Genomic DNA, 27,048 nt, shown 5'->3' with positions numbered 1-27,048 from the left:
CGCCTGAACATTGGCCTCTGAACTGTTTGAAAGGGTGTGTGTCACAAGTGTAATTTTTTTTCCTTTTAAAAGCTGCTGAGTCCACTCACACTTTTAATCTGTAAATGATGTGTTGTGCATGGAGTGTGAAATTGGCCTCTGTATAGATAGGAACAGGATCGCTGTGTTCCTTGAACAGCTCCCTTTTGTGGTTAGCGTGAGAGATCAAAGGAAATCCCATTCTGTGTATAGTGTGAATGATGCAGGACATCATTACCTTCGCAAGTGAAAGCTCACACCCATGGGATCATAGCTCTGGCTTTGCGCCATTCCTAACAACTGCTTGCTAACTGATGTTTGTTGTCGTGAATTGAAGGTACCAATTAAGCACAGAGCTGTGGAACGTTTATAGAACTTGGATCCTATTTCATAGGAAATATAAACCACTGGAATGAGTTATTATTTAAAAAACAAATCAATAGGAATTTATACAAAAACAACCAGTGTATAAAGGTACGGTTGCACATTAGAGAAATTTAGAAATTCTTATGGCTTTACAAAGCTAGGTAGACTTCAGTGTAAGCTTGATTTCTACTCTGAATCCCTTCTCTTCAGGGAGTTTCTCTCTCCCGGGGTCCTGGCCAACAGTCCCCCAAATAAAAAAAATTGGTTACTCACAACATGGTTGTTTGTGTTGCTTTGCTGTGAGCAACTGGCTGCTGCCTTTCATCCACAAAATACAGTCAATCCACTTTACAGTATATCCTTTGAAGCACTTTGAAACGTCTCAATGACCTGAGAAGGTGCTTGAATCAAATGCAAGCATTGATACATTTGAGGGATGCCATTCGTGTTGGTGCTAGCTGCTCTAATACCATTACCATGCTTTTTCCCTTTAAATGTTATTTTTCTTCAAGTATTTATTTAATTCCTTTATAACAAGTAATACATTTCTGAGTCATCTTCTCTCGAGACTGGAGAACGCTAGGTTGCTTAATCTTTACAGGAATCCTTGCTCTGGCTACATCCAGTGCAATGTGGACTCTGATGCTCCCGATTTGTAGGTTTATCCTAAAATGGGCTCTGTTCGGTAGAGAAGACATGATTTTAGATTTGGCAACAGATTTTATTGTAAACAAGTCATTTGGCATTGAACAGTTTTTTTTATAAAAAAACTGGCTGCTGTCCCCAGCGTTGAATGTTTGTAAATTAACATTTTGCTTGTAGGGAAGAAACTCTCAAGGCCTTTCAAGTTGGCGCTGTTCAAAATTCACCCAAATTGTCTGGTTGCTGTACTAGCAAAACATCTTCAGACCACAGGAATTTTGGATTTGTCTCACTGATAGTCACAATAACTGGCAGGAAACTGCATCCAGAGGTTAAACAATACAGCACTCACCTGAGATACTCAATTGATCAAACTCTTGTTGCGTTTTTAAAAAAAATAATTTACCACTAATCACATCAAACTTACAGTCAATCACTGCTATAAATAACATTGCTCATCATGCTCTCAACTTCCTGGCCAGGAACAGTGTATGCACTGCCTCTCCCCCTGGCCCTGCGTGACAATGGTCCCATTGCCTGTTTGGCATTATTCCCCCACCCCTACACTTACATAGTGCCCTTCACGTGAGATAGGGTCTCAGAACGCTGAACAATGGCAGAGTTTGCCGGTGAGCCATTAAGAAAGGAGAGGTGACTAAATGTAGGCGGTCTCCCCTCCACTACCATCCATAAAATCCAGATTATTCTCGCATTCTCAGCCGCACCAAACTCCACTCCCTGATTACCCCAGTCCTTGCCAGACTGCACTGGCTGCCTAGACCAGAGAGGATCGACTTCAAGATCCTCACCCTTGTCTTCAAATCCCTCCACTCCTCTGCACCCCCTACTTCTCTGACCTCTCTCCTCAAAACAGTGCCCATTGCCTTCATTCCTCTGGGTCTGGCCTCTTCCTTGCCCCCCCGAGTCCTCCACTCCACCCTCGGTGGTTATCCCTTCAGCCACTACGCCCTGAGGCTCTGGAACTCTCTTCCTCACTCTCTTCGCCTCACCCCCTCTCTTCCTATTTTCAGGTCTCTGCTGAAGGCCTTTCTTTTTGACCGCACCTTTGGTCACCTTCCTCCCCCTCCCCTTGGCTCGGCCCCAGGATCCGTTACTGTGAAGCGCTCTGAGACGCCGTCCGGCATGGAGGGCACTATATAAATCCAAGTTGTTGTTGTAGGCATGATTGAAGAGGAAAAGGCATCACACTGTCCCCAAGTTGGCATACTGCCCCTCCTCTACACAAACACCACGTACATTGCTCATTGGACAGGCACCAGTGAACCCTTCTGTGAAACAGGGAAGGGCACGAGTTTCCAATGCAGGAATCTCAGTTTAAGCAGACCCCCCTGCTGCCAGACCCCGAACGCTGTTTTCTGAAGCAGCGGGGAATGTTTATGGAGAAAATTCCAGTGCATCAGTATCAGTGTAGGGTGTGGTCCACTGGTCTACAATTTCCCCAGGTGAAGTGAGTTTTCCAGATGAATCTTCTTATTTAAGGTGTCGATGTTTTGTGGTGGGAGGAGGCAGTTTGATATATTTAAATGATTACCTTCAACCACTGCAGTCGACGTTGTGCGAGCAGCATCAGGAACTCTCTCTCACTAACAGTGTGAAAGAAAATCGGTACAGGTCCTAGTGTCCCTCCCGCTGCGGTTCCAGGCAGGTTCAGGAGTATGGGCAGTTCTTGATGAGGTTCCTGTACACAGCAATGGCCGACTCGTTGGTGGTCCACACCTGGTAGGCCAGTGCCATCGCCAGCATCACAGTCCAGGTCCTCATTGGGGACAGGAGGAAGGCTGCCACACCATAAGCCTCAAGCAGGAAATAGCAGGAGTGGAGCTGCCAGGCGAACAGCATCAGCACCGTCAGGTGCACAAGGACTGAGCAGACCCAGCCCGAGTACTTGATGTGTGACAAGAAACGAGCCCCTCGACAACGCAGGAGCAGGCACCAGCACAGGTAGAGGGTCAGCGGGAAGTTAAAGAAAAGGAGCTGCGAGGGGGAAAAAAAAGAGGGTCAACAACTTGGTGATGATAATGATAATAAGCCTTGCATTTGATACAGTGCCTTATCATGTTGTCAAGACGTCTCAAAGAGCTTCACAGAATATATTATAAAGAATAAATTGTAATTTGACTGTATTTTGTGGGTCAAACAGTAGCTAATTGCGCACAGTAATGTCCCACAAACAGTCGTGGATTGAGTCATCAAATTTTTTGGGGTAGGGATTATTACCAACTGAAAGCAATCCGCCAATTGACTAACAGCCGTATTCCTACTTATTGCTAGGTAAACAAAGTCATGTGAGTGAGCAAAGTTGCCTAAGGTTTTCCCCCATCCGGGAATTGAACCCGGGTCCTCTTGCTTGCGAAGACAAACACGCTCACCTCCATGCTACAGGTCTCCAATCCCACTTTTACATCCGGAAGTAACTCATGTTAAAATGTTTGGTTTTCCCTAAGTCTTGCCCCCACACCAACTAACCCCTCCATGCCATCGGTGGTTGAGCCTAAGTCATTACGCCCTTAACCTCTGGAACTGCCGGCCTCAATCCCTCCATCTTTATATTCCCACCTTAAAACCTATGCTCTAGCTTCTGGCTCTCTGATGGTGCCTGCCTCTGTGAAAGTGGCCCAGCCTCAGAGTGCAGCAGCATCTCCGGTTCAGTCACATTTTGAATCTCTGGAGCCGCAATAACAACAACAACTTGTATTGATAATAACTCCATTTGTGCAGCCTCTTGGAGGCTTAATATAAATAACATATCAATATAAAAGCAGCATGAGATTTCCTGATAACATTCTGTACTTCACCATCACCTTGTCACTAAATGGCAGAGACTCAACAATATATGCCTCCCCTCACCATCTTTTCCCCAAAAAACCTTTCAAATATTATTCTCACCTTCTGTATCCAAATTTATTTCTGAATTTGTTACCTTAGCAACTGCTGCTTGATGTTATAGATAACCGGCTAGGCATAAACCAATTGTTGGTGGTGCTGAAGGAAATTGTTACATCAGCGCAGGTGTGTGTTAATTAATTAATTATTCCTTGCATTTGATATAGTGCCTTATCACATCATTGAGATGTCTGAAAGCGCTTCACAAGATATACTGTGAAATGGAGTGACTCTAATTTGTGGACGAAATGCGGCAGCTAGTTGTGGACAGCAGTGTCCCACAAACAGCCGTGGAGTGAGTGACAATGTTGGCAGCTACCTGCAGAATTCCAATGAAAAAGGTCAAGCTATCCTCCACGAAATAGCCGTCCACCAGGACACCGAAAGAAAAGCAGGCCCCGATCTGTCCGTCTATCACTTCTCCAATGAACCAGGGACCTGCAGGGAGGGCAACAAGGTAGAGGTGAGAGACTGAAACTGAAATGACTAGAACAGATCAGGTTCCCATTGGTTCAGCATTGCACCCCTAACCATCAACTACCATATTTACTCAGATTAAAGGCACAGGTTCATTCATTAAAAATTACCTCCAAAATCAATGGCATCTTAAAATTTTAGCCCCCCCTCCCCTCTCTTAATGAGTCACCATCTTTCTCTCATTGTGCCTCTCTTGTTTGACTGAGCCTTAGAATTGATAGCGACTTAGAACTGCAGTAAAAATTCCCCCTTCCCCCCAAACAAACAGTCTAAAATCTGGCAAGCCTTGGATTTCGGGTCATTTACGTTCAATAAGGTATTATCTACTTTGTTCAAATAAAAGGATCATTCATGAATTCCATGTGGCCCTAAAACATGTTTTTTTAAAAAAAATCCTGCACTGCAAATCTGAAATCAGTCAGAGGGTAAGATACTCACCTAGTGCTGTGTATAGGGTGAAAAGTACCACAGGGAAGTATATCGTGCTGGTGTTACACAACACTTGTAGTGAAAAATAGGTCAAAATCAATAAACCAGGAGTCTCTGGAAAAGAAAGTTGGAATGTAGGGAGCTATTCACTAACTAGCTAGTCGAGTTCAGCATCCATACGTACCCCAGTAGTCGTGGATTGAGTGACAAAAGGCATGTCTCAAGGCCCTCCTCTTCGACCACACCTTCAGCCACCCTCCCTTATCCCAATCCCATCTGCTCGGGTCCAAATCCCTGACTGTCCAGCACCTTGGGATGTCCTCCTGACGTGAAAGGCGCTATACAAATGTCATTTTGTATTGTATTTTGGGATACAGTATATGAGTAATTTGAGACACAACATATAGTAAGTGTGGTATGGCTTGGAAGAACTGGGAAATTTGGATCTTAGGTTCCCATAGCTTTCCACTCTGTTGTAGACTAATCCATAATGAATTAATTGGCACCAACATCACCATTACTGTAGCAGGTGATTACCAGGATAGAAGGTGAACTAGCTAGACCTTGGTCTTTAATCGTCTAGCAATTCCTATGTTTCTTCCCTCTTCTCGACTGTGTCTCCTTATTCGAGGATTAGAAAAAAATTTGACCAATGATGATGTGGAAGAGTATACAGTGAGGAGCAAAGAGCCTTGTCCTGTGCTAAGATCTCTTGGATCTCTCCATGAGTCAGCTTGGACTGCTTCCTCATGGCAAAGTGCTCCACCTACTGGTGTGGCTGAGAACTACTGGATTAATAATAATAATTGCTATATAATAATTCTTACACTTGATATAGCGCCGTATCATGTCTTTGACGTCTCAAAGCGCTTCACAGAATATACTGTAAAGTGAATTGACCATATTTTCTGGGTGAACACGGCAGCCTATCTACGCACACAAATGTCCCACCAATTGCCAAGAAGTGAGTGACCAATTTTATTTGGGGGATTGTTGGCCAGGAAATGGGACAGAGAAACTCCCTTCTCTTTTCAAATAGCACCATGGGATCTTTAACATGCACTTGAACAGGTGGGAGTTTGGTTTAACGTCTCATCTGAAGGATGGCATCTCCAAGTACTCGTAACAGAAGATTATTATGATTATTGTGGATCTCTGCTGTTTCTCTGAATGGGAGTGCATCAATGGAGCTCTGAAAATCAGGGTCTAAAGCTTACCACAAGCAACTCTTTGAGCCAAAACAATTTCTCTCTCTATCCTCCTTTCCTCTTCTATATAATGCAGAAGAAACATACCTTTAAGTTGTGGTTTGGGAAGATACCGGATGACAACCATCAGGATAAGATAAACGATTGTTAGCAAAATGAAGACCACCTTCATCTGGAAAATATAAAGACACAGGATCAATCTCTCAGCTGCTCTTGAACCCTGTGACGGCACAGCTCAGCGCTGAAACAAGTGTTAGCCACAGGCGGTGTTTCAAATTGTTACATTCCCTCGGGGCAGGTTACAACAAGAACAACAATAATAATGATAATAATCCTTACATTTGATATAGCACCTTTTGTTGTTGAGACATCTCAAAGTGCTTCATAGTATATACTGTAAAATGAGTTCACCGTATATTCTTGTGGGCGAAATGTGGCAGCCAATCCCACAAACAGTCATGGATTGAATGACCAAATTATCATTTTTTAAAAAAAGGATTGCCACCCCTGAAAAACAATTCACCAATCAACTAACCACCAGGTTCCTATTTATTGCCAGGTAAACTGAGGCGTGTGGAGTAAGGGAACTTGCCTAAGGTTTCGCCCCGCCCAAGTTCTCACGCTTGCGAGGCGAGTGTTCTAACCAATATTCTACAGGACATCAAATAATCTTTAATTTGATACAGCGATTATAACATCAATGTTTCAAAGCATATTAGAGTAATAATTACTTTCAATATAGGGCCTCTCACATGGGAAGGAAGCCTTAAAGTGCTTTGAGGAATTTACTGTTACTGTGTCGTGACTGTGTATGTTGTAGGCAGACAAAGCAGCTAATTTACGCACAACAATGTCCAACAAACAGCCAGGAGGTGACTGAACAACTATCTGGAGGATTGTTAGTTGGGATAATGGGAGAAACTGCTGTCTCTTTTAAAATAGTCCCAGGAGTTCTTTAATGTCTAACTTCATAGACGTACAGAACCTCAGTTTAACGTTCCATCTGAACGTCATCTCCAAATTTAAAGTGAGATGTCCAAGTTTCTTAGTAAAATAGCTAATAATGTGGCAATTATATTGATGTACATTGAAGTGCTTCACAGTGGCAAGGACGGACGCCGAGCTAGGGGAAGGGGAGAGGCAAGAATTTGTAGTTAGAGAGATAGATTTTAAGGTGGGACTTGAAGACAGATAGAGAGTGGGTCAATGGAGGGAGATTGGAAAGCTCAGCCAAAGACAGAGGGCAGGGGACACATAGCAAGCCCGAGTTAGCCGAGTGAGAAGGCAAGCAGAAGGGATTTTTAGGTGAGAGTGAGGATCTTAAAACTAGATCCTCTGAGAGCCCAGTGAGGACTCAGGTGAGGGACATACAATATTGCAGTCATTTCAGTGGATATAATAATATTAATCCTTGCCTTTGTTATAGGGCATATCACGTTGTTTGAGATGCCTTAAAACCTTTCAGCCGGCAGTCAATTTACACCAGCAGTATTTCACAAATAGTTGTGAAGTGAATGACCAATTTTAACTGGGGAATTTTTGGCCAGAACATCGAAAAATAAAACTCTTCAATTACAGGATCTTTAATGTCCACCTGAACAGGCTGATGACATCTCAGTTAAATGTCTCACTCAAGGTCGGTGCGTCACCAACACCGTATTGTAATAATCCTTGCATTTGATATAGTGCCTTATCAAAATATCAAGACTTCAGAGTGAATTGACAGTGTATTTTGTGGGCGAAAGTGTCAGCATAGATTGTGATGTTAGCCTATATTGTGAGATCCAAGTCCCGATGTGGGACTTGAACCCACAGCCTTTTAACTCAACAACAGAATTACATTTATAGAGTGCCTTTCACGTCGGGAGGACGTCCCAAAGCGCTGAACAGTCAGATGTCCGGGCCCAAGCATGGGGGAGGGAAGGCAGAGAGGTGGGAGGGAGACCAAAACATGGTCGAAGAGAAGAGTCTTGAGACCAGCCTTGAAGGAGGCAAGGGAGGAAGCAAGGCAAAGGGACTGTGGGATGGAGTTCCAGAGTGTGGGGGCAGAGGGGCTGAAAGCCCGGCCACCGATGGTAGGGCAGGTCGGGGGGGAGACGTGGAGCAGGCCGAAGCCTGATGAGCAGAGGGAGCGGGCAGATTGGTAGGGAGTCAGCAGGTCAGAGAGGTAGGAGGGGGCAAGGCCATAGATGGCCTTAAAGTGATTACAGGTAATTACATTTATATTACGCCTTAGAGACAGGAGTACTACCAACTGAGCCAGGCTAACACCCAGATATAAACTGCACGTACCATAATAGAGTGGTTACTTAAGAGGATAAATGAGGGCAGGAAATCAAACGTGAACAAGTGGTCCTTTTCCATGGTGAACTTGTGACCTTGAGTTTTTTCTCTGCCAGCCTGATCCTTTAAGAGAGAAGACGATATAATAATAATACTTGCATTCGATACAGCACCTTATATTGTTGTGGCGTCTCAAAGTGCTTCACAGAATACACTGTAAAGTGGATTGACAATGTATTTTGTGGGTGAAACGCAGCAGCCAATTGCATACAGCAATGACCCACAAACAGCCATGGAGTGAGTGACCAATTTTATTTTGATGGGGGATTGTTGGCCAAGACACCGAGAAAGAGAAATTCCCTTCTCTTTTTGAAGAGTGCTATGGGATCTTTACCGCCCACTGGAACAGGCAGATGGGACATCAGTTTAACGTCTCATCCGAAGAACAATACCTCCAACAATGCAAATTCCCAGGAGGGAAAGGGGAAATCAAATGAACAAAAAACACTATTCTCTCTCAATTGCAAGACATTTCCAGTTTAGCTTTTCTTCTCCCCCCCCCCCCACCCTCTGTCTCCCAACCCCTCTCTCTAGATTGCACAAGGGAAAGAACACACATGTACCTTGGCTTTGACTTCGATTTGATGTACTCCTTCCCTGTAATCCTTCACATTCCAGGGCAACACAAAGAGAGGCCCCATCACGTGCTCTGCGCTGTCGAGGGCAACACCGTCAATACTGACCAGGACTGAAGAGATAGTTGATGGTGAAAAAACCAGGACCCTGATCCAGGAAAACAGACTCATTATCAGCAACCACCAAATTGACAGCACAGATTCCAACTGAGCGTTCACATTAATCCTCTGCTGTTTTTGTTCTTAAAGAACCAGTGATCCATTATTTTGGAAATTTCCTCCTAGGTATATGGACGGGAAAAAGGCTCAGAGGACCACCAAATCTTCTCCCAGGAGTGTGGCCCGCTCTACCTCCTCACAGTATTCACTGACACATCTCTACTGTTGTTGATCACTCAGAAGGAGAGAAAATAGAAGTCCCAAAAAGCATATTGAGATGTACGATCGACGTCCGATAATGTAAATGTATATTGTAATAGAATATGCCTAGAAAAGAATTTCCTGGAAAATTCCTCCTGCCTCCCCTCTCTTGAGGACTTCATCTCTTAGCTACCTCCACCATACCATTGCTCTCCCCAACCCTGCCCTGGTGCAAGTCCTTCCTGCGTGAGCCGAGATGGTGATTGGTGGCTGGCTGTTTATCCTTGGAAAGTGGGGTGGGAGGGGGTGGTGGGAGGAAGAGTCTCTAAATAGCATTCAGAAGTGGGAACCCTGGCTGATTTTACCCTCCCTTGATGGGGCTCTTGAGCACAATCCTAGTGTTCCTAGATCAGCAAGGACTGGAACTCAAACCAGGAAATGTTATTGCAGCTTCACGTGGTGTCTCTATCCACTCAGGCGGAGAGGAAAAGCTGCCTCCCAGTGAAACAGAACTTTAAGGAGGCCTAAGTTTCAAATATGTGGAAGTAGAATTATGAGAAAGTCAAACAGGAGATGGAGAAGGAGACTGATACTTTCTCCTACCTGATGTGTGTGGAATACTGGACTCTCTCCAAAGGCTCCTGGGTTGGGTTGTGGTACACAACGTCCTTTGGGTTTGTGATGAGGACCACTGGCCATTCGTCAAATGTCAGATCTGCAAAGCTGAGCAGATCGTGGTCAAACGCCAGGATGCGGTACCTGCAGGAACAGTGGTCAATGACATGATAAGGTGCTATATCAAATGCAAGGATTATTATTATACTGGGAGTGAGAGGATTCACTGGTGAGGAAAGACCAGAGGAACTGGAGCTGTTTTTCCAAGGAACAAGTAAAATTCAGATCTGCGCTGACGGACGTTTTCAAACTCTGAAGGGTTTTGATAAAATAAATGAGGGGAAATTATTTCTACTGGTCCCGGAGTCTGTAACTATTTAAGATAATTACTAAAGGACCAAAGAGAGAGGTTAGGATCTTCTTTTTTTAAAATAACAGAGGGACATGTAATGCCCTACCTAGAACATATTGAGGCAGAATCCAGGTTAGCTTTTAAGAAGGAACCAGAAGGAACTCTGTAAAAGAGAAATATAAACTATGAAATGTAAAAGAAGATATGGGGGCGTGGGAGTCCAGACAACGGGACTAAACAAGTAGGTATTTTAGACAGCACAGTGGGCTGAATGACCTTCTGTACTTTACATTTCCAGTGTTTCTAAAGCACTCGGTAGAAGAGCTCCTTCAACCTGTGTATAACTCATTAGTTTGCCAGACAGTGATATCAATGGCAAGCAATGCGGTTTTAACTGGTTAGACTCCAGCAGTTACCTCAACGTACACTCTGGGGTCTGGCCAACCTACACCTAATACTCTCTGGAATTAGGTAAGAGGATGTGCTGCTCCAGGGAGAGAGTGCGCATTCCATTCCAACAATCTAAATCTGGGATTTCCAGGTGTCAGTCGGATGCATGGAATTCTTACTTTGTTTTGAATGCTTTTAAGCATGGTGATGGGTTTCCGCATGTGTCAGACACCCACCCGGCTGACCGAGAAAACCCAACCGAAACAAAAAAACTGTCTGAGGAGGCTGTTGAACCACAAGTATAAAATTAACAAACCCAAGATAATAATAAAGAGGATTTCCTCCCTCTTGGGGGGTGGGGTTTAATAATATCCCGCTACTCATCACCTACTTAGTGCTGATGGGACACTGACCTGCGGTTGTCCATCCAGTCGCCCAGTTCCAATTCCAGAGTGCCCTGCCTGTGCCTGCTGTGCAGCACTGGGGCCAGACCTCCCAGCGTGTGCAGGTGGCCACACAGATATGCTAAACTAGAGCTGTAAAACAGAGCATTTTTATCTGCTAAGCAACATCAACTTTATATAGCGCTCTTCACGTGGGGCAGTGTCTTGGCGCGCTTTGCAGTGACGGAGCCTCATGCTAAGCCTGAGGAAGGGAGGAGGTGACCATAAGCACAGTCAAAGAGGAAGGTCTTCGGTCGTGATCTAATGTAATACAGGAAATATGCATGTCCTTTACTCTTTCACCACCTCCTTAAAAAAAGTGCATTTCTCCCAGTGTCATGCTCAACAATCCTCCAGTAAAATTGTCTGTCCTGTTTGCCAACAAGCACACACTTGTGTAAAACGGCCTGGATACAGGGGAGTTTACATGCAGACAGATCTAAGAATGGTTCCTATCTGGGTACTCTCTTGGAGGAAAGACTTTTTTTNACCCTCAATGTGCTAACTCACTGCGGTTCCATTTCCAGCAAGAGTGCAACACTTGGGAGACAGTTAACAAAAAATGCCCTGTGCCTATGTAGAATGCTGGGTGTGTATATGCCTTTAAGTGACAGATGACTCTGTGAATTCTTCAGGTTTTGTACTTGTGGTTAATGACCGATGAATAGAAACTATTGGAATGTGGAAAGTCCATTTATTTTTGTCACAATGCACACCTATTCTCCAGAATTCTCATGAATTCAGCTAACGAAACACAGGTCGAGAGAAAAAGCCCCAAACCCCGCCCCCACTGTAAATCTGACCCTGTTAATTCCAGAGGAGCAGCCAACATTACTCTCCCACGAGCAGTCACATTCCACAGATGACATTCTATTATATAGGTATCAAGGGAATGGCAACCGCAGCATGCCATTGAGTATGTGATCACCCGGATCCAGATGATCACATAGAGGAAGCGGTCTTCAATATTATTCATCGGAAACTTTTACCACTCTCTTTCATTAAAACCTACGACTGAAGTTGGATCCCGTTATTCTCATTTGACTGGAAATTGGATGTGAGGTAATGTCGACCTGCACAAAGTTCAATCGGGACAAAATCTGCTTCCGTAGCAGAGTTGCTGCAGGCCGAGTTGATGGGATTCTGTATTTCCATTAAGAAATACCGCAAATTAGATCTCACTGTGATGATTTTGGTGTGAGCTACTTCCGAGTTGTCCATGGGTTTAATGGGTTTTAACACAACAACAACTTACATTTATATAGTGCCTTCCATGCCCAGTGGTGTCTCAGAGCGCTTAACAATGGTGGAGCCCAAGGCCGAGCCGGGGGAGGGGGAAGGTTACCGTAGGCGCGGTCGAAAAGGAAAGCTTTCAGGTGTGACCTGAAGATGGGGAAGGAGGGGGCGAGGTGAAGGGGTTGAGGGAGGAAGTTCCAAAGATTCAGGGTGTAGGCATGGCCGCTAATGGTGGAGCTGAGGATTTTGGGAATGCAGAGGCCGGACCCAGTAGCGAGGAGGCAGCGGGTACTGCTGTGGGGAGAGAGGAGGTTAGAGAGATAGGGAGGTGCCAAGGAAGGGAGGGATTTAAACATGAGTGAGGATCTTGAAGTCTAACACAAATTAGACCTTAATTAGAATAGCGTCCCAGGATCCTTAACATTATATAATAATCCTTGCATTTGATATAGCGCTTTTCACTTCTAGACGTCTCAAAGCGCTTCACAGAATATACCGTAAAGTGAATTGACTATATTTTGTGAGTGAAACGCGGCAGCTAATTTTGCACAGCAGTGTCCCACAAATGGTCGTGGATTGAGTGACCAAATTATTAGTTTTTTTTCTTGAGGGATTATTATCAGGCATGTGGAGTAAGGAAACTTGCCGAAGGTTTCACCCTGCCGGGAATTGAACCCAGGTCTCTCGCTTGTGAGTCAAGTGCTCTAACCACTGAGCTACAGGACTCCACATTTACCTGAACAGGCTAATGGGACTTTGGTTTAACATCCTCATCTGAAGGACAGCACCTCCAACAATGCAGTGCTCCCCCAGCACTGAACTGCAGTGTTAGCCTGGACTAACAGCTCAAAGTACCAACGTGGGACTTGAGCCCACAGCCTTCCGCCTGAGAGGCAAGAGTGTCACACACAGAGACAGGTTGACACCTAACGGCAGGTACTTAGGTACCTGAGAGTATTGTGCCACCTGCTGTAGAGCATTCCTAGGAATGCATTTACAAAAAACATTATTCGTTCAGAAATATATATATATACACACACACACTTTTTAAAATAGCTTTTTACCTCATGAGTTGCCGTATGCCAGGAGATGCAGAGATGATGGTTGAGGTAGTGTAGTGGCCAAACCAAATAGTTTGATTACTGTGGACAGCATTAGAGGACAGTGCGGATAGTTCAGCCATCTTAGTCTGAAAAGCAGAGACATGTTTTAGAGTCTTTAGGACGTAGTTCACAGACCTTCTCACCCCACCCTAACCTTCCCCTGTCAAATAGCGGATTCTCTCCTGCTCAGACTAACTGACTCAGTTTCACCCAAAATACATAGTGAATTTACTTTATAGTATATCCTGTGAGGCACTTTGAGACAAAGTGATAAGACTCAATATTAAAAGCAAGGATTATTATTACTATGATTATAACTAATCGATCGGGAGTAAGGCACTTATCAGCCTTCATATCATCCCAGCAGATCCAAGCCATTATCTTACATGAGGATGTAAGATGTTTCTCCAGCTGATTGCCTTGAGGAGCTTCCTAGTTTTCTTCTTGTCCACACTACACACCAATTTGTTTACTGAACATTAATACAATCTAGAATTTGGGGTGAGATTCTTCTGCCTCAGGAAGATCAATGTGCTTGCTGCTTATTTTTTTTNAAATGCTGCCAATCAATCATCTCCCCTGCTCTTCTAAAGGCGTTGGATTACTTTCTTCCTACTCCCAGGGTAATAGTTCAACTGGGCCTTCGAATACCTCACCCAAATGAAGTATTATTCATACATGAGATTGATGGTACATATCAGCAGGCAATTCAACCGTGTGGGGGCGGGGAATGAGTGGGCAGCACCAGCAGACACATGTTGCTAACCATGGTGGCAATCTCCTAGCTCTGACTACAGTACTGGAGTTGCACCTGCACAGATAAGCAATAGAATTCTCTTCCGTTTCCTCCTGGTCCTGGTTTAATGTTCCTCACCTGGTTCAAGAAGCCAAAGAAATTGAATGGTCTTTTTGGGCCCGGAACAGGAGTTGCGTCTGCACAAATAAATGAGTAGTTTCCGAATGGCTTCTGATGTAGATAATGGAAGGAGCCATCCCGTCGAAAGGCAGAGTATTTTCTGTAAGAGGAGCACAGTGAGACAGTTGCACTGTAATTCAAAACAAATTAGCAATACAACTCTGTAATGGCTTGCCTCAATATTGGTGGATCATTGGGAAATACCTTGGATATAAAACCTCTTAAACTGAAGCCACAGACGACAATTAAATTGCTCATGACTTGTCTTGTATCCAACTTTCTCAGATTAGTTTGTGGTTACTCCAAGATCCACATTCACACCTACAGTCTCTCTCTACCTCTGTGACTTCCTGCAGCTTCGCCCCCTCTGCTTGCCACCCTGCTCAGCAAACTACAGCCTACTATGCATTTGTTGCACACTTCGACCCAGCATTTGTAACCAAGCCTTCAGTCAATATGCTCGAAACTTCCTGCTTCTATCCCTCCACCTCAATCCCTCTCGACTGGTCTTTGAAAGCCTCCTTCTTCGACTGGGTCTTCAGTTACTTCTCTCCTATCCCCTCTCCCCCTGCTCGGTCGGTGTCTGGCAAAATCTCTATAAAATACTTCAAAAGATTAGTTACCCTATGTGAAGTGTGCCTTAGAAAGTTAGCGGTAGCAAAACTTTGCAATACTACTTTACAGGATCATTTAGCACATTGGAGCTAAATATAGGATTAGTTACCTCGAAATTCTAGTAAAATACAGGGTGGCATATTTGTATGTATATAATTATATATATATATTATACTAGCTGTACCCATTGCAACTACGCTTGCAAATAGTTTAATTTAATCAGCCTTCTCTCTTTCATCTGGCATTTTTATTTGTCCTTGAAAGGCTTCTTTTCTTTAATCCTTAAGATTAAAGAAGGCATCTTTAATCCTTAACATTAAAAAAAGTGCTAATAAACTCGTTAGCATCCCTTGTTCGCATATATGCACACATATCTTTTTGGGAGGACTCCTGGTTGAGAGGACTCCTGGTTGAGAGTTCATACATGTCTGATAAATTTGTTTAGGTCACGAAAGGAGATCCCTGAAAAAAATATGCCCACGACACTCCCCTACAAGACCTTTCCGATGAGGTACAAATCATGTATGTTAGACGGACCTTTCATCTTTATTAGTATAAGATAGATGTATCTCTCTAGAAGGGTGTGTGACCCGTCACTACTTTGTTGCAGAATACCATGCATACCTTTTGGGGGGCTAAATTAAAGCATTTTTGGACATAGCTCATCAATGATAGGAGATCCCTGAAAAAAATGCCCATGATGCTCCTCCCATGCAAGAACTTTCCGATGAGGTACAAATGATCAAGATTTGACTCTGTTGCATTCTGTTCTTAGTGTTAAGAACTTCATTCGGTTTCATTGACAAATTTGATTCATTGAAACACAAAGAGATATGTTTCCTTTTACCTCCTCCTCTCTCTCCTCCCGGGTAACTTGTGCTGAAGTCACCAATTATCCTCACAAAAACATTCCATTGTCAATACGTGAGCTCGACAGGAGAGCATTGGCAGGTTATTAACTGAGGGCGTTGCTTTTGATCCTATCCTCAGTCGGCATCTACCGTGGGGGGACAGGGAATGCACTGAACAGGTGTTGAAAAAAAATAGACTGGCTTTTGTTTGCCACTTCCTAGTGCAGGAGCACTGAGGGCAATTTTAATGCTTCCACCAGTACTGGCTCACTAGATTGTGCGATATTGGCTAATCCTTACTTTCCAATTGACTGCTCTTATTGACTTTCTTCCAAAGGTGACTTGGGTATTAATTCCACAGGTGCTGGCTGTCCTCTGGAAACTCATGCAAATAGCCATTCATGTGTGAGCCTGGACAATGAGTGACGAAGGGGCGTTTCAGGTGTAAGGGAGGATATACAACAGAGCTCAATCTAACTCACTCAATGTCCTTTATAGCAGGTGTTGCTGGCAATCCATCAAGAGCCCTGGGTGATTATGTTTTTGCTGCTTCACTATACATACCAGTGATCAAACCTTGGATCTTCCAGGCGCACATGGCTCAGTGATGCATTTAAAAACAAAGTTAAACAGACAGACCTTATGTACAATACCTGTAGTAGTTAGTGACGCTCTCTAGTGATGGGATGTTAAAGGCATCTGTAATGACAAAGGCAAATTAGGGGTATGAGAATCATAAAGGGGAAAAGGCAGTGAAATGGGACTAATAATCATTGCATTTGATATAGTGCCTTATAAGTTCTTGAGACGTCTCAAAGCGCTTCACAGAATATAATGTAAAGTGGATTCAGTGTGTATTTTGTGGGCAAAATACCCACTCGAAGGGCCGATTAGTCTTCTTCACTGCTGTTAATTTCTATGGTTCCATTTAGAATCCACTCTATTTACACTCCAGTGTAGTGCTGGGGGAGTGCTTCATATTTTCAGAAGCGCCAACTTTCGTATGAGACATTAAAGCAAGGCCTTAAACCAAGACGTTAAATCAAGGTCCAAGACATTAAAGGACACTTGACGCTTCAAAAATACAGTGTCTTGGCCAACAATCCACCAAATAGATACATTGGTCATTCACCTCATCACTGTTTGTGGGGCCATACTGCACAGTCCAATAGTTCTTCTAATTTTCTTCCCACTGGCCTCTGCTCCTGGTCTGCCTTGTTCCTGCTGGAGTGCAGAGCATGGGTGCTGGTTTGCCTCTGGTACCCTGTCCAGAATGGTGGTTCCCATTCATGCATGAGTCTTGGCAGCGACTGTAGAGGGTATCCACCTGAGCTGAACTGACCTCTCCCCACTAGATGCAACACAGGTGCATAACCAGCAGAGGGAGATGTAGAGCAATCAGGAGCACTTATCCTGGGTGGTTTTCCTCTGGGACGGACGGATGGGGTCAATTCAGCCTCCCCATTGTAGCCCAAATTGACACCAGCAAACTCAGCACAGACCAGGAATTGAACCAGTGAGCTCCCGGTCCATAAACTGGAGCTCTATCCACTCCACCATTTAGGTTGCTTGCTCCTTCACTCACTACACTTAACAGTAATGACAGTGTAGTGCGTTCTGGCACCATATCAAATGCAAGAATTATTATCGTTATTCGAAAAAAAAGGGGAAACATAAAGCTGAAACTGAACAGAATACAATCCTCTCATTCTTACCGTGATTTCCCCTGATATCAATCCACTTTGTTTTCTCCAGCACTCTGGATTGCTTTAGGATGGTCTGGTATGTTTGCCATTCCACTTCGTGCTGGATGGATCCAATCTTGCTCTTTGTTTTGGCGTCTGTCAGATCTCCTGCAGAATGTTACAGAGGTTGAAGGCAAAACTGTCCAATTAAAAAAATATATGAAGGGAGGAATCTCAAGCCTAATTTTCGTGTCAACATTTTACGACTCTCCTGAGGCACCAGCCCTCAGCGCCATGGGACTTCCTCCCAACGTGAAAGGCACTGTACAAATGTAATCTTGTTGTTGTTGTTAGGTAAATTTGCCACATGCCCTCTGACACCTCACCTAAACATTTATCCTTTGTTCTCAGCTTTGAGACTGAGTGTCAAAAGATTATTTAACTGTGTGGACTAAACAAAAATTCTGTTCCTGCACAAACACACGCATATACACAATCCAAACCCATATAGTACCTTTCCTACAAAGTGCTTCACAGAGATAATAATAATAATCCTTGCATTTGATATCGCCTTATCACGTCGCTGAGATGTCTCAAAGCGCTTCACATATATTGTAAAGTGGATTGACTATGTATTTGTGGGCGAAACATGACAACCAATTGCACACAGCAGTGTCCCACAAACAGTTTTGGATTGAGTGACCAAATGTTTTTTTGAGAGAGATTATTACACCCAGAAAACAATCCACCAATCGACTAAGAATCGGGTTCCTACTTACTGCTAGGGAAATAGAGGCATGTAGAGTGAGGAAACTTGCCGAAGGTTTTGCCTCACCTGGGAATTGAACCAGGTCCTCTCACTTGCGATGCGAGTGTGCTAACCATCTCTCTACAGGACTTCACAATAAGGTTCCGCAGACAAACCACACAGCATTTAAGGATGTAAAACCATTGTTTCAGAGCTAGACTTTAGAAGGTTTTAAAAGCAGGGAAAAGTGCAAGGCAAAGGGATTTGGAGAGAGAGTTCTAGAGAGGGATTAATAGTGGCTTGAACACTGTGTATCCAGTTAGTGGTCAGAGAGAAAACCAATGGCTGGTTTTCCTTTCATACAGTCGTTAGGTCAAATGCGTTCAAATGATGTCCTGCCTGAGGTCAGCTAACTCACACAACTGGGGGATCAACCCTTAACCTTCCAGTCCATGTGACTGCATTTAACCATTCAGCAATTGTTGGAATTACCTTCGGCCTATATTTACCATAGGGGGAAGGAATCTGCCTCTTAAAGCATGTGGGCACAGTGTTGAAATCATAAAGCTCAGCTGCCTTTTTTTTATATTTCAGAATATACTGTAAAGTGAATTGACTGTATATTTTGTGGGCAATTGCACACAGCAGTGTGTCACAAACAGTTGTGGATTGAGTGACTAAATTTTTTTGCAGGGATTATTGACTCCAGAAAAGCAATCTGCCAATCAACTAACAACCGGGTTCCTACTTACTGCTAGGTACAGTGGCTTGTGGAGTAAGGAAACTTGCCCAATGTTTCTCCCTACCTGGGAATTGAACCCAGGTCCTCTTGCTTGTGAGGCATGTGCTCTAACCACTAAGCAACAGAACTCCAGGCATTGATATTTAATACCTACAGGTAGTACATTTTTAATGAGTTCACCTCTACAACATCTTTCACTGAAGAAGTCATGTGGGAGACATATGTTACTTGATCACAGTTGGCTTGTCTGTTACGACTTCTCGTAATGTTTTGCCTTTTACTGGGCATCGCCATATAATATAATGGTGCTGCCATCTCCATGCATTGTGTTGTGAATGGGACTGTAGTTAGCCCCTACCAGTAAGTGTCTGATCCTGGCTCAGGTGAACTCACCATGTTATTTTCCTCACTGGTTGGGAGGGGCGGGGGCGTGGTGGGGGGGAATCTTGACTCCAGGCTAAGCTTGTAGAACGGATTACAGTACAACATTTACTAAATTACATTCAATTATGTGTTTCGCCCACAAAATACACAGTCAATTAACTGTATGCTAAAGCTTTGCATCTGTGGTGCCCACTTTATTATTAAAATTATTATTACAGGGTTGGCAAAAGTAAGGAAGCAGTGCATTCACCAGCCTTCCGGAAAGGGGGGGATGGGAGAGAGAAGAGATTAATAAAATATTAATATATTGATTTCCTCTCCCCAAAAAATCATAACAATCCTTGTGTGTATCAGCTCTGCTGGTTTGGGAGTTGTGAGTCCTACTTGCTGCTTTGATCTGTTAGTTTGGCACAACCTTTCTTATTTTAGTTACATTAAGCATCTCAGAAATGTAAACACTGCCCTGATATGCCAGCATAAAAACAATGGATTAAACAGAAACTTGAGTCATCCGTGTCGTGCAGCATTAATTATTAACGCAGTATTGGTTGGCTCAGTTCTAGTGAAAGCAGATCTCAGTATTTGCATTTCCTCCAGTCTTAGAAAAGCTAGGATAATGATAGGATTGTTCTTCTCACATTGAGTGAGAACCAACTCCCGACTTAGATACACTTGATATCACTATATTGTACATTCTTGTCAAGTGGCACTCAAAGCCCTGAACAATATTGATCATTCACATCATGGTTGTTTGCAGGACATTGCTGTATACAAAAACACAGGCACTACACTTTACAGTGTTTCCCGGGAAATACTTTGCGACGCCCCCTCGACATGAAAGACACTGTATTGTGAGCCGGTCACCCCACCCTCGCCCAGATTCATTGGTTCCCCGTCTCCCAGCGGATCGAGTTCAAGATCCTTGTCCTCACCTTTAAAGCCCTCCACGGTCTTGCTATTGCTACATCTTACCTCTGCGACCTATTAAAACCTCACCAACCTGCCGTGTCTTCCGCTCTACAGGCACTGACCCGCTCCAAGTTCCCCTGCCCTACACGCTGCACTATCAGCGGTCGGGCCTTTGACTTTCTACTCCCACCTTCTGGAACGCCATCCCCAAGCCCCTTCACCTCTCCCCACCCTCTTGCCTCCTTCAACACCTGTCTCAAGATCTTCCTTTTTGATATTTCCTCATCCACATCACCCCTGACCTCCATCCCTCTCTGGTTCCAATGCCCAACTCGGGTGCAAACACCTCATTGTCCAGTGCCTTGGGATGTTCTCCCGATGTGAAAGGCCCTATATAAATGCAATTTGTTATTGTTATGCAAGTATTATTAAAAAAAACATATCAGAGTTCATAGAAAAATAGCCAAAGATGTGGCAAAACATACCAGAAGGCAGAACACACAGCAAAACTGACCTAAGACAAAATGCAAACTAAATCCCCAGGATTTCACCAGGCTTTCAAAACGATCAAAATGGATTAAAGCCTATTCCCTGGTGTGCATGAGTTTACGTACATTTGTAAATACTTTTGGACACTGCATTTGGAAGCTAAAAGATTTATATTGAAGCTTATTAAAAATATTAGAACAGATTTTCTTCTGTTACCCTTCCTCTCCTAAAGATACCAACTAGCTGTGCCACAGATCTGGAGGTGCCAGCCTCTCTCAGGTATCTTGACCAAGGGGCTGATTTTTATGCAGGTGAGAGTCAACCACATCTATTATAATTATATACATAATAGTATAGTTGTATTATATAATTGGCTGCCGCATTTCACCCACAAAATATACAATCAATTCACTTTACGGTATATTCTGTGAAGTGCTTTGAGACGTCTCACAATGTGATAAGGCGCTATATCAGTGATTATTATTATCTAACATTTGTACACACACGCTCATATGATTTTCCGGCAGGTGTGATCAGAAGTGGGTTGAAGTAGTAGGATGTACCGACAGTAGAACAAGAGGACATAGGTTTAGAATTGTAAAGGGTCCATTTCAGAACAGACACCAGGACGTTTTTCTTTACCCAAAGTCTAATTAATGATGAAAAAGGTCAGGAATGGTGATAAAGGCCAGGACGCTGAACATTATTTAATGCTCTAATGGGATGATGGTGAAGTGGGTGTTCTGGAAGGATAAGATCAGATAAACAGAAGGGTCTTCTTTATCCAAACTAATCTTGTGATCTTGTGAATCAGGGGCTGGGTGTCTGTATACAAATGTTACCCCCCCCCACACCCAAGCCCAAGTTTTGGAGACATCAAATCTAGCTGTAGCAAACCACTGCATTAGCAAGATAACTTGGCACATGTTGAAGTCTCATTGATTTGTATTTGCTCAGTGCCTATAGAAATGTAAATTGTATTATATTGTATTCCCAAGTAGGGCAAAACCTTAGGCAAGTTTTCTTACTACTAGGTAAACACACCTCTGTTTACCTAGCAGTAGTTCATTGTTAGTTGATTGGCAGATCATATTCTGGGGTTAATAATCCCTCTAAAAAAAAATGTTGGCTCGGCATCCGTGTTTGTGTAATATTGATGTGTGCAATTGCCTGCTGAGTTTCGCCCACAAAATACGCAGTTGATCCACTGTACAATATATTCTGTGATGCACTTTGAGACGTCTCAATGAAATAAGGCATTATATCAAATGCAAGTATTAATATTATATAGAGTAAAGTCTTAGAGCTCTTCACAGGGGCATCGTGCCGGATGGGGGAAGGAAAGATGGGCGTATCTCATCCTATCTCATTGAATGATGGGCATGTTCAAGGGGATAGGATTTGAGGCAAGACCTCAAGACAGAAAAGGAGAGGGGGAAGACAACAAAATTACATTTGTATAGCGCCTTTCACGTCGGGTGGTCATCCCAAGGCGCTGGACAACAGCAAAAAGAACAACTTGCATTTATATAGTGCCACACATGTAGGGCAGCGTTCCAGAATGCTTGGTAGACAGAGTGGTAGAGAGAGGTTCCAGAAGTTAGGGTCATAGCGAAGAGTGAGGGGGACCCGTTCAAGGCTGTGTTAGCTGAGCACACAAGTCTACGGTGTGTAAAGTATCCAACTACATCATCGCACATTCTTCAGTCGGCGATCAAGCCTTCATTCTGCTCCACCCTTTGGAAATCCATCCCACAGTACCTTTGTCTCACCCCCTCCCATGCCTACTTCAAGGTCTGTCTCAAGACTCTCTTCTTCGACCGCGTTTTCGGTCACCCTCCTACCCTCCACTCCTCCTGATCCCAACTTTCTGGTGCAAATCCTTGACTGTCCAGCACCTTGGAACCCCCCTGACACGAAAGGTGCTATAAAAATGTTTTCAAACCGAGTATACGGATACGGTAAATTAAATTTTAAACCCTGGGATGGGAATACCATACCTGTCACGAGAACAAGTTCTGGTTTAATTGCGTCAATGGTCTCGGTGCAAAATTTCAGAAAATCGGGGACTCTTTTGGGATCATGAAACTTACTGATGTGGATGTCGGACACCTGGGAATGAAAAGTTTAAGAGTTTAACATTAACAGAGACGCATCTTTATGCATCTATCCAACAATCGACAATCCCCAGCCCTCAGCAGAATTAGAACAGCACAAGCAAAACACTCTGATCCAGAAGTACATAGTTCTGTTCAAGTAGATATGACAGTGCCAACATTGTATTAATATATGTCCCTGTGAGTAAAATGTACGGCTTCATTCACAGGCGAGACAGAACCGTCATTCTGAGAAAAAGGGCCGCACTGCTGATCACAGGTTAAAATCCAAATCCCAAAACAGTTCAATAATAATAAACAAAAGCTTTCTTTTATTTTCCTTCACGATGTGCCCACGAACGGCAGTTTCTCCAGCTGGGTTTTCATATTTAAAAAATAATACAGCGTATCATTTACACATCTGAAGGTCCAATGGCATTACCAGTCTGGTCTTTCTATCATCAAATCTCCCTTCCTCCTGTCGCATAAACAATGTGATTCCTGCTTGTCAAACCCTCAACACACATTCAAACCAAGCCTTTACGCTTCACTGAACTGCACCCAATTTGTACTTTCTGCAATTTGGTGAAATCAGGTTGTATTGCTTTAAGGTGGCAGGGTAAGGAAATGCACACTTGACACCAAGCAAAGGGAGCGTTCCATTGCGATTGTGGAACTTGTTGCTGTTTGCCTGCAGAAATGACGGCGTTTTACAGTAAATTCCTCTGAAGTACTTTGAGCCATTGCCCCCTGACACGAAAGGCCGGATGTCAAATGCAAGGATTACTTTTTATTTTTTAATTCTCATTCTAGTTTCGGATGTTCATTTTTTAAAATTTAGATTTCTGCGTAAGGGGAGCTGTATAGATGTAAGTTGTTATTGTTGTTGTCGATAAGCATGGAGATGGGTTTCTGCATGTATAGCTGTCACCTCCCCACCCCCACCGACGACAACGTGAAAGGCGCGATGATCAAATGGAACAATTTTAACTCTCGGTCTGGTTTCGGATACCCTTAAGCACGGAGATGGGTTTCTGGATGGGTCTGGCCCCCAAAATAATTCCAGCTTCAGCCCATGCCCACAGGCCCCCAGTCAGTCAGGTGGACAGACACCTGTCAGAGGGTTGACAGGGCCCTCTGCTATCCATAGAGGCGTAATATTGGGCTATTTTTGGGCTAGTATTTGGGGGACTTTGGACTACAAAACGTATTATAATTTCTGGCAAACAAGACTGGGGACCCCCAGAGGAGAGGAGGGAGAGGAGGGAAATTGGAGGGAAGGGAGAGAAGGGAATGGAGAGGAGAGAAGGGGAGAGAGAGAGAGAGAAGGGAGGAGGGGAGGGAGAGGAGAGAAGGGAATGGAGGGGAGAGAAGGGGAGAGAGAGAGAGAAGGGAGGAGGGGAGGGAGAGGAGAGAAGGGAGGAGGGGAGGGAGAGGAGAGAAGGGAATGGAGGGAAGAGAGAGAGAGATGAGTGGAGGGGAGGCAGAGAAGGGAAGGGGAGATGAGGGAGAGGAGTGGAGGGGAGAGAGAGGGGAGATGAGGGAGAGGAGGAGAGAGAGAGAGAGAGAAGGGGAGATGAGGGAGAGGAGAGGAGGGGAGAGAGAGAGAGGAGAGGGGAGATGAGGGAGAGGAGAGAGAGAAGATTGGGGAGAGAGAGGGAGGAGAGGAAGGGAGAGAAGAGGAGATGAGGGAGAGGAGGGGAGAGAGAGAGGAGAGGAAGGGAGAGGAGGAGGGGAGAGAGAGAGGAGATGAGGGAGGGGAGAGGGAGAGGGGAGGAAGGGAGAGGAGGGGAGAGAGGAGAGAAGGGGAGATGAAGGAGAGGAGGGGAGAGAGGAGAGGAAGGGAGAGAAGAGGAGATGAGGGAGAGAAGAGGAGATGAGGGAGAGGAGGGGAGAGAGAGAGGAGAGGAAGGGAGAGAAGAGGAGGGGAGAGAGAGAGGAGAGGAGATGAGGGAGGGGAGAGAGAGAGGGGAGGAAGGGAGAGGAGGAGAGAGAGGAGAGGAGAGAAGGGGAGATGAAGGAGAGGAGGGGAGAGAGGAGAGGAAGGGAGAGAAGAGGAGATGAGGGAGAGAAGAGGAGATGAGGGAGAGGAGGGGAGAGAGAGGAGAGGAGAGAGGGGAGAGAGAGAGGAGGGGAGAGAGAGAGAAGGAGAGGAGATGAGGGAGGGGAGAGAGAGGAGAGGAGAGGGGAGAGGAGATGAGGGAGTGGAGAGAGAGGAGAGGGGAGAGAGAGGAGATGAGAGGGGAGAGGAGAGGAGGAGAGAGAGGAGAGGAGAGGAGAGGGGAGAGGAGAGGGGAGAGAGAGGAGAGGAGAGGGGAGAGGAGAGGGGAGAGAGAGGAGAGGAGTGGAGAGAGGGGGGGAGACAGGGAGAGGAGAGGGGAGAGGGGAGAGGAGAGGGGAGAGGAGGGGAGGCAGTGGCAGGGCTGCAGCCCGCACTGTTGAGCAGGTGCAGACGGTCTGTTTACCTGCAGGAACCAGAAGAGGTTGTCGGGGCTGCTGTCGGGGTAGGGAGGCTGCCCGGCCCGCGGGTGCCTTCCCAGCCCTGGCTGCAGGGTGTAGGTCTCCAGCACGTAGGCGGTGAGACAGGCCAGGAGCAGCCCAGCCGCCATCACAACACTGAAGAGACGCAGCATCTCCAGCGGCTTGTGGCTGTGGCCGGGACCGGGGCCGGGCCGCGGGGCGGGCGGCGTCATCATCAGCCGCGCCTCCCCTGACAGCCCGCCAACACTTCCGGCATCCAGCGCCAAGAGACACCGGGGGAGGGGGCTGGGGGTGGGGAGAGGAGAGGAGAGGAGGGTCCGGGGGCAGAGGTTGGCATGAGGCTGGTGGATCCTTGGTCAACAAATTGAGCCATGATTGGGTAGATTTATCCAGATTTGTTATCCACCTTCATTGGTACACAGTTCCTGCTCAACTTCTGCACCTTCAACCTGTGAACCTATAGCTTACTCAATGGGTAGGGATGTGTGCCCAAGCTGTGGGTAGGGATGTGTGCCCAAGCTGTGGGTAGGGATGTGTGCCCAAGCTGTGGGTAGGGATGTGTGCCCAAGCTGTGGGTAGGGAGGGATGTGTGCCCAAGCTGTGGGTAGGGAGGGATGTGTGCCCAAGCTGTGGGTAGGGATGTGTGCCCAAGCTGTGGGTAGGGATGTGTGCCCAAGCTGTGGGCAGGGATGTGTGCCCAAGCTGTGGGCAGGGATGTGTGCCCAAGCTGTGGGTAGGGATGTGTGCCCAAGCTGTGGGCAGGGATGTGTGCCCAAGCTGTGGGTAGGGATGTGTGCCCAAGCTGTGGGTAGGGAGGGATGTGTGCCCAAGCTGTGGGCAGGAGGTTGGTGTCATTACTGTTGTACGTTTCATTCTGAATTGCGGTGCTTGCCAGGACCCCTACAGGAGTTTCAGTGCCTCGGGACTTCCTCCCGACATGAAAGGCGCTACACAAATGTAATTTCTATTGTATATAATCCCTGCATTTGATATTGCACCTTATCACATTATCAGTACATCTTAAAGCGCTTCACGGGATATACTGTAAAGTGGATTCACTGTATAATTTGTGGGCGACTGCGGCAGCCAATTTGTGCACAGCAGTGTCCCACTGATAGCCACGAGGTGAGTGACCAATTTTATTTTGGGAATTTGTTGGCCAGGATACTGGGAAAAACTTCCTTAGGAACAGGAATTAGGAGCAGGAGTAGGCCATTGGGCCCCTTGAGCCTGCACCGCCATGTAATAAGATCATGGTTGATCTTTTAACCTAATTCCATCTGCCCGCCTTATCCCCATATCCCTTAATCCCTGTATCCTTTAGAAATCTATCAATCTCAGTCTTGAATACGTTCAAGGACTGAGCATCTGCAGCCTTCTGGGGTAGAGAATTCCCTCTTTGAACAGTGCCATAGGATCTTCAACAAGGTGATTTTCTTGACAAGGATAGTCAGAATCGAGTCAATTCTCTGTGGCAGTCTCACTAGTTCTGTCCCTGAGCCAGGTGGCTTTGCAGTTCTCCAGGGCACTGCTCATAACAGAACTTGGAGAGAAAGACGGATTCCTTTTGGGGCAGTAATCCTTCCCACTCAGCTCTTGTTAACCCCTGACTAGTAGGGTAGTCCTTGGTGGACAATTAGCATGAAGATTGCCAGACAATGGCAAGCTTTT

The 27,048-nt window shown here is 45.1% G+C and overlaps 1 protein-coding gene across 2 annotated transcripts; it reads right to left on the bottom strand.

The window, feature by feature from the left end:
• Positions 1–770: 770 nt before the first annotated feature.
• On the bottom strand, positions 771–25,559 carry tmem62 (transmembrane protein 62). 2 transcript variants are annotated; one of them, XR_487851.2, is made up of 15 exons: positions 25,362–25,559; positions 22,801–22,912; positions 17,559–17,696; positions 16,497–16,542; positions 14,336–14,477; positions 13,423–13,547; positions 11,093–11,215; positions 9,926–10,081; positions 8,951–9,110; positions 8,337–8,450; positions 6,132–6,216; positions 4,846–4,950; positions 4,250–4,368; positions 2,579–3,021; positions 771–1,062 (listed from the first exon to the last, which is right to left on the bottom strand). XR_487851.2 is itself a non-coding variant. In XM_007893228.2 (14 exons), the coding sequence occupies exons 1-14, from the start codon at positions 25,527–25,529 to the stop codon at positions 2,695–2,697; spliced, it is 1,920 nt and encodes a 639-aa protein (XP_007891419.2). In that variant the 5' UTR covers positions 25,530–25,559; the 3' UTR covers positions 2,173–2,694. The 2 variants fall into 2 exon arrangements, 1 of the variants encoding a protein (XP_007891419.2); XM_007893228.2 differs by lacking the exon at positions 771–1,062 and having other exon boundaries at positions 2,173–3,021.
• Positions 25,560–27,048: the final 1,489 nt, after the last annotated feature.

The sequence above is a fragment of the Callorhinchus milii genome, unplaced genomic scaffold (assembly GCF_018977255.1).
Source record: "Callorhinchus milii isolate IMCB2004 unplaced genomic scaffold, IMCB_Cmil_1.0 Scaffold9, whole genome shotgun sequence".
Classification (NCBI taxonomy): domain Eukaryota; kingdom Metazoa; phylum Chordata; class Chondrichthyes; order Chimaeriformes; family Callorhinchidae; genus Callorhinchus; species Callorhinchus milii.
Note: the sequence above shows the minus strand (reverse complement) of the source record. Positions and strands in the feature narration are given on the sequence as shown.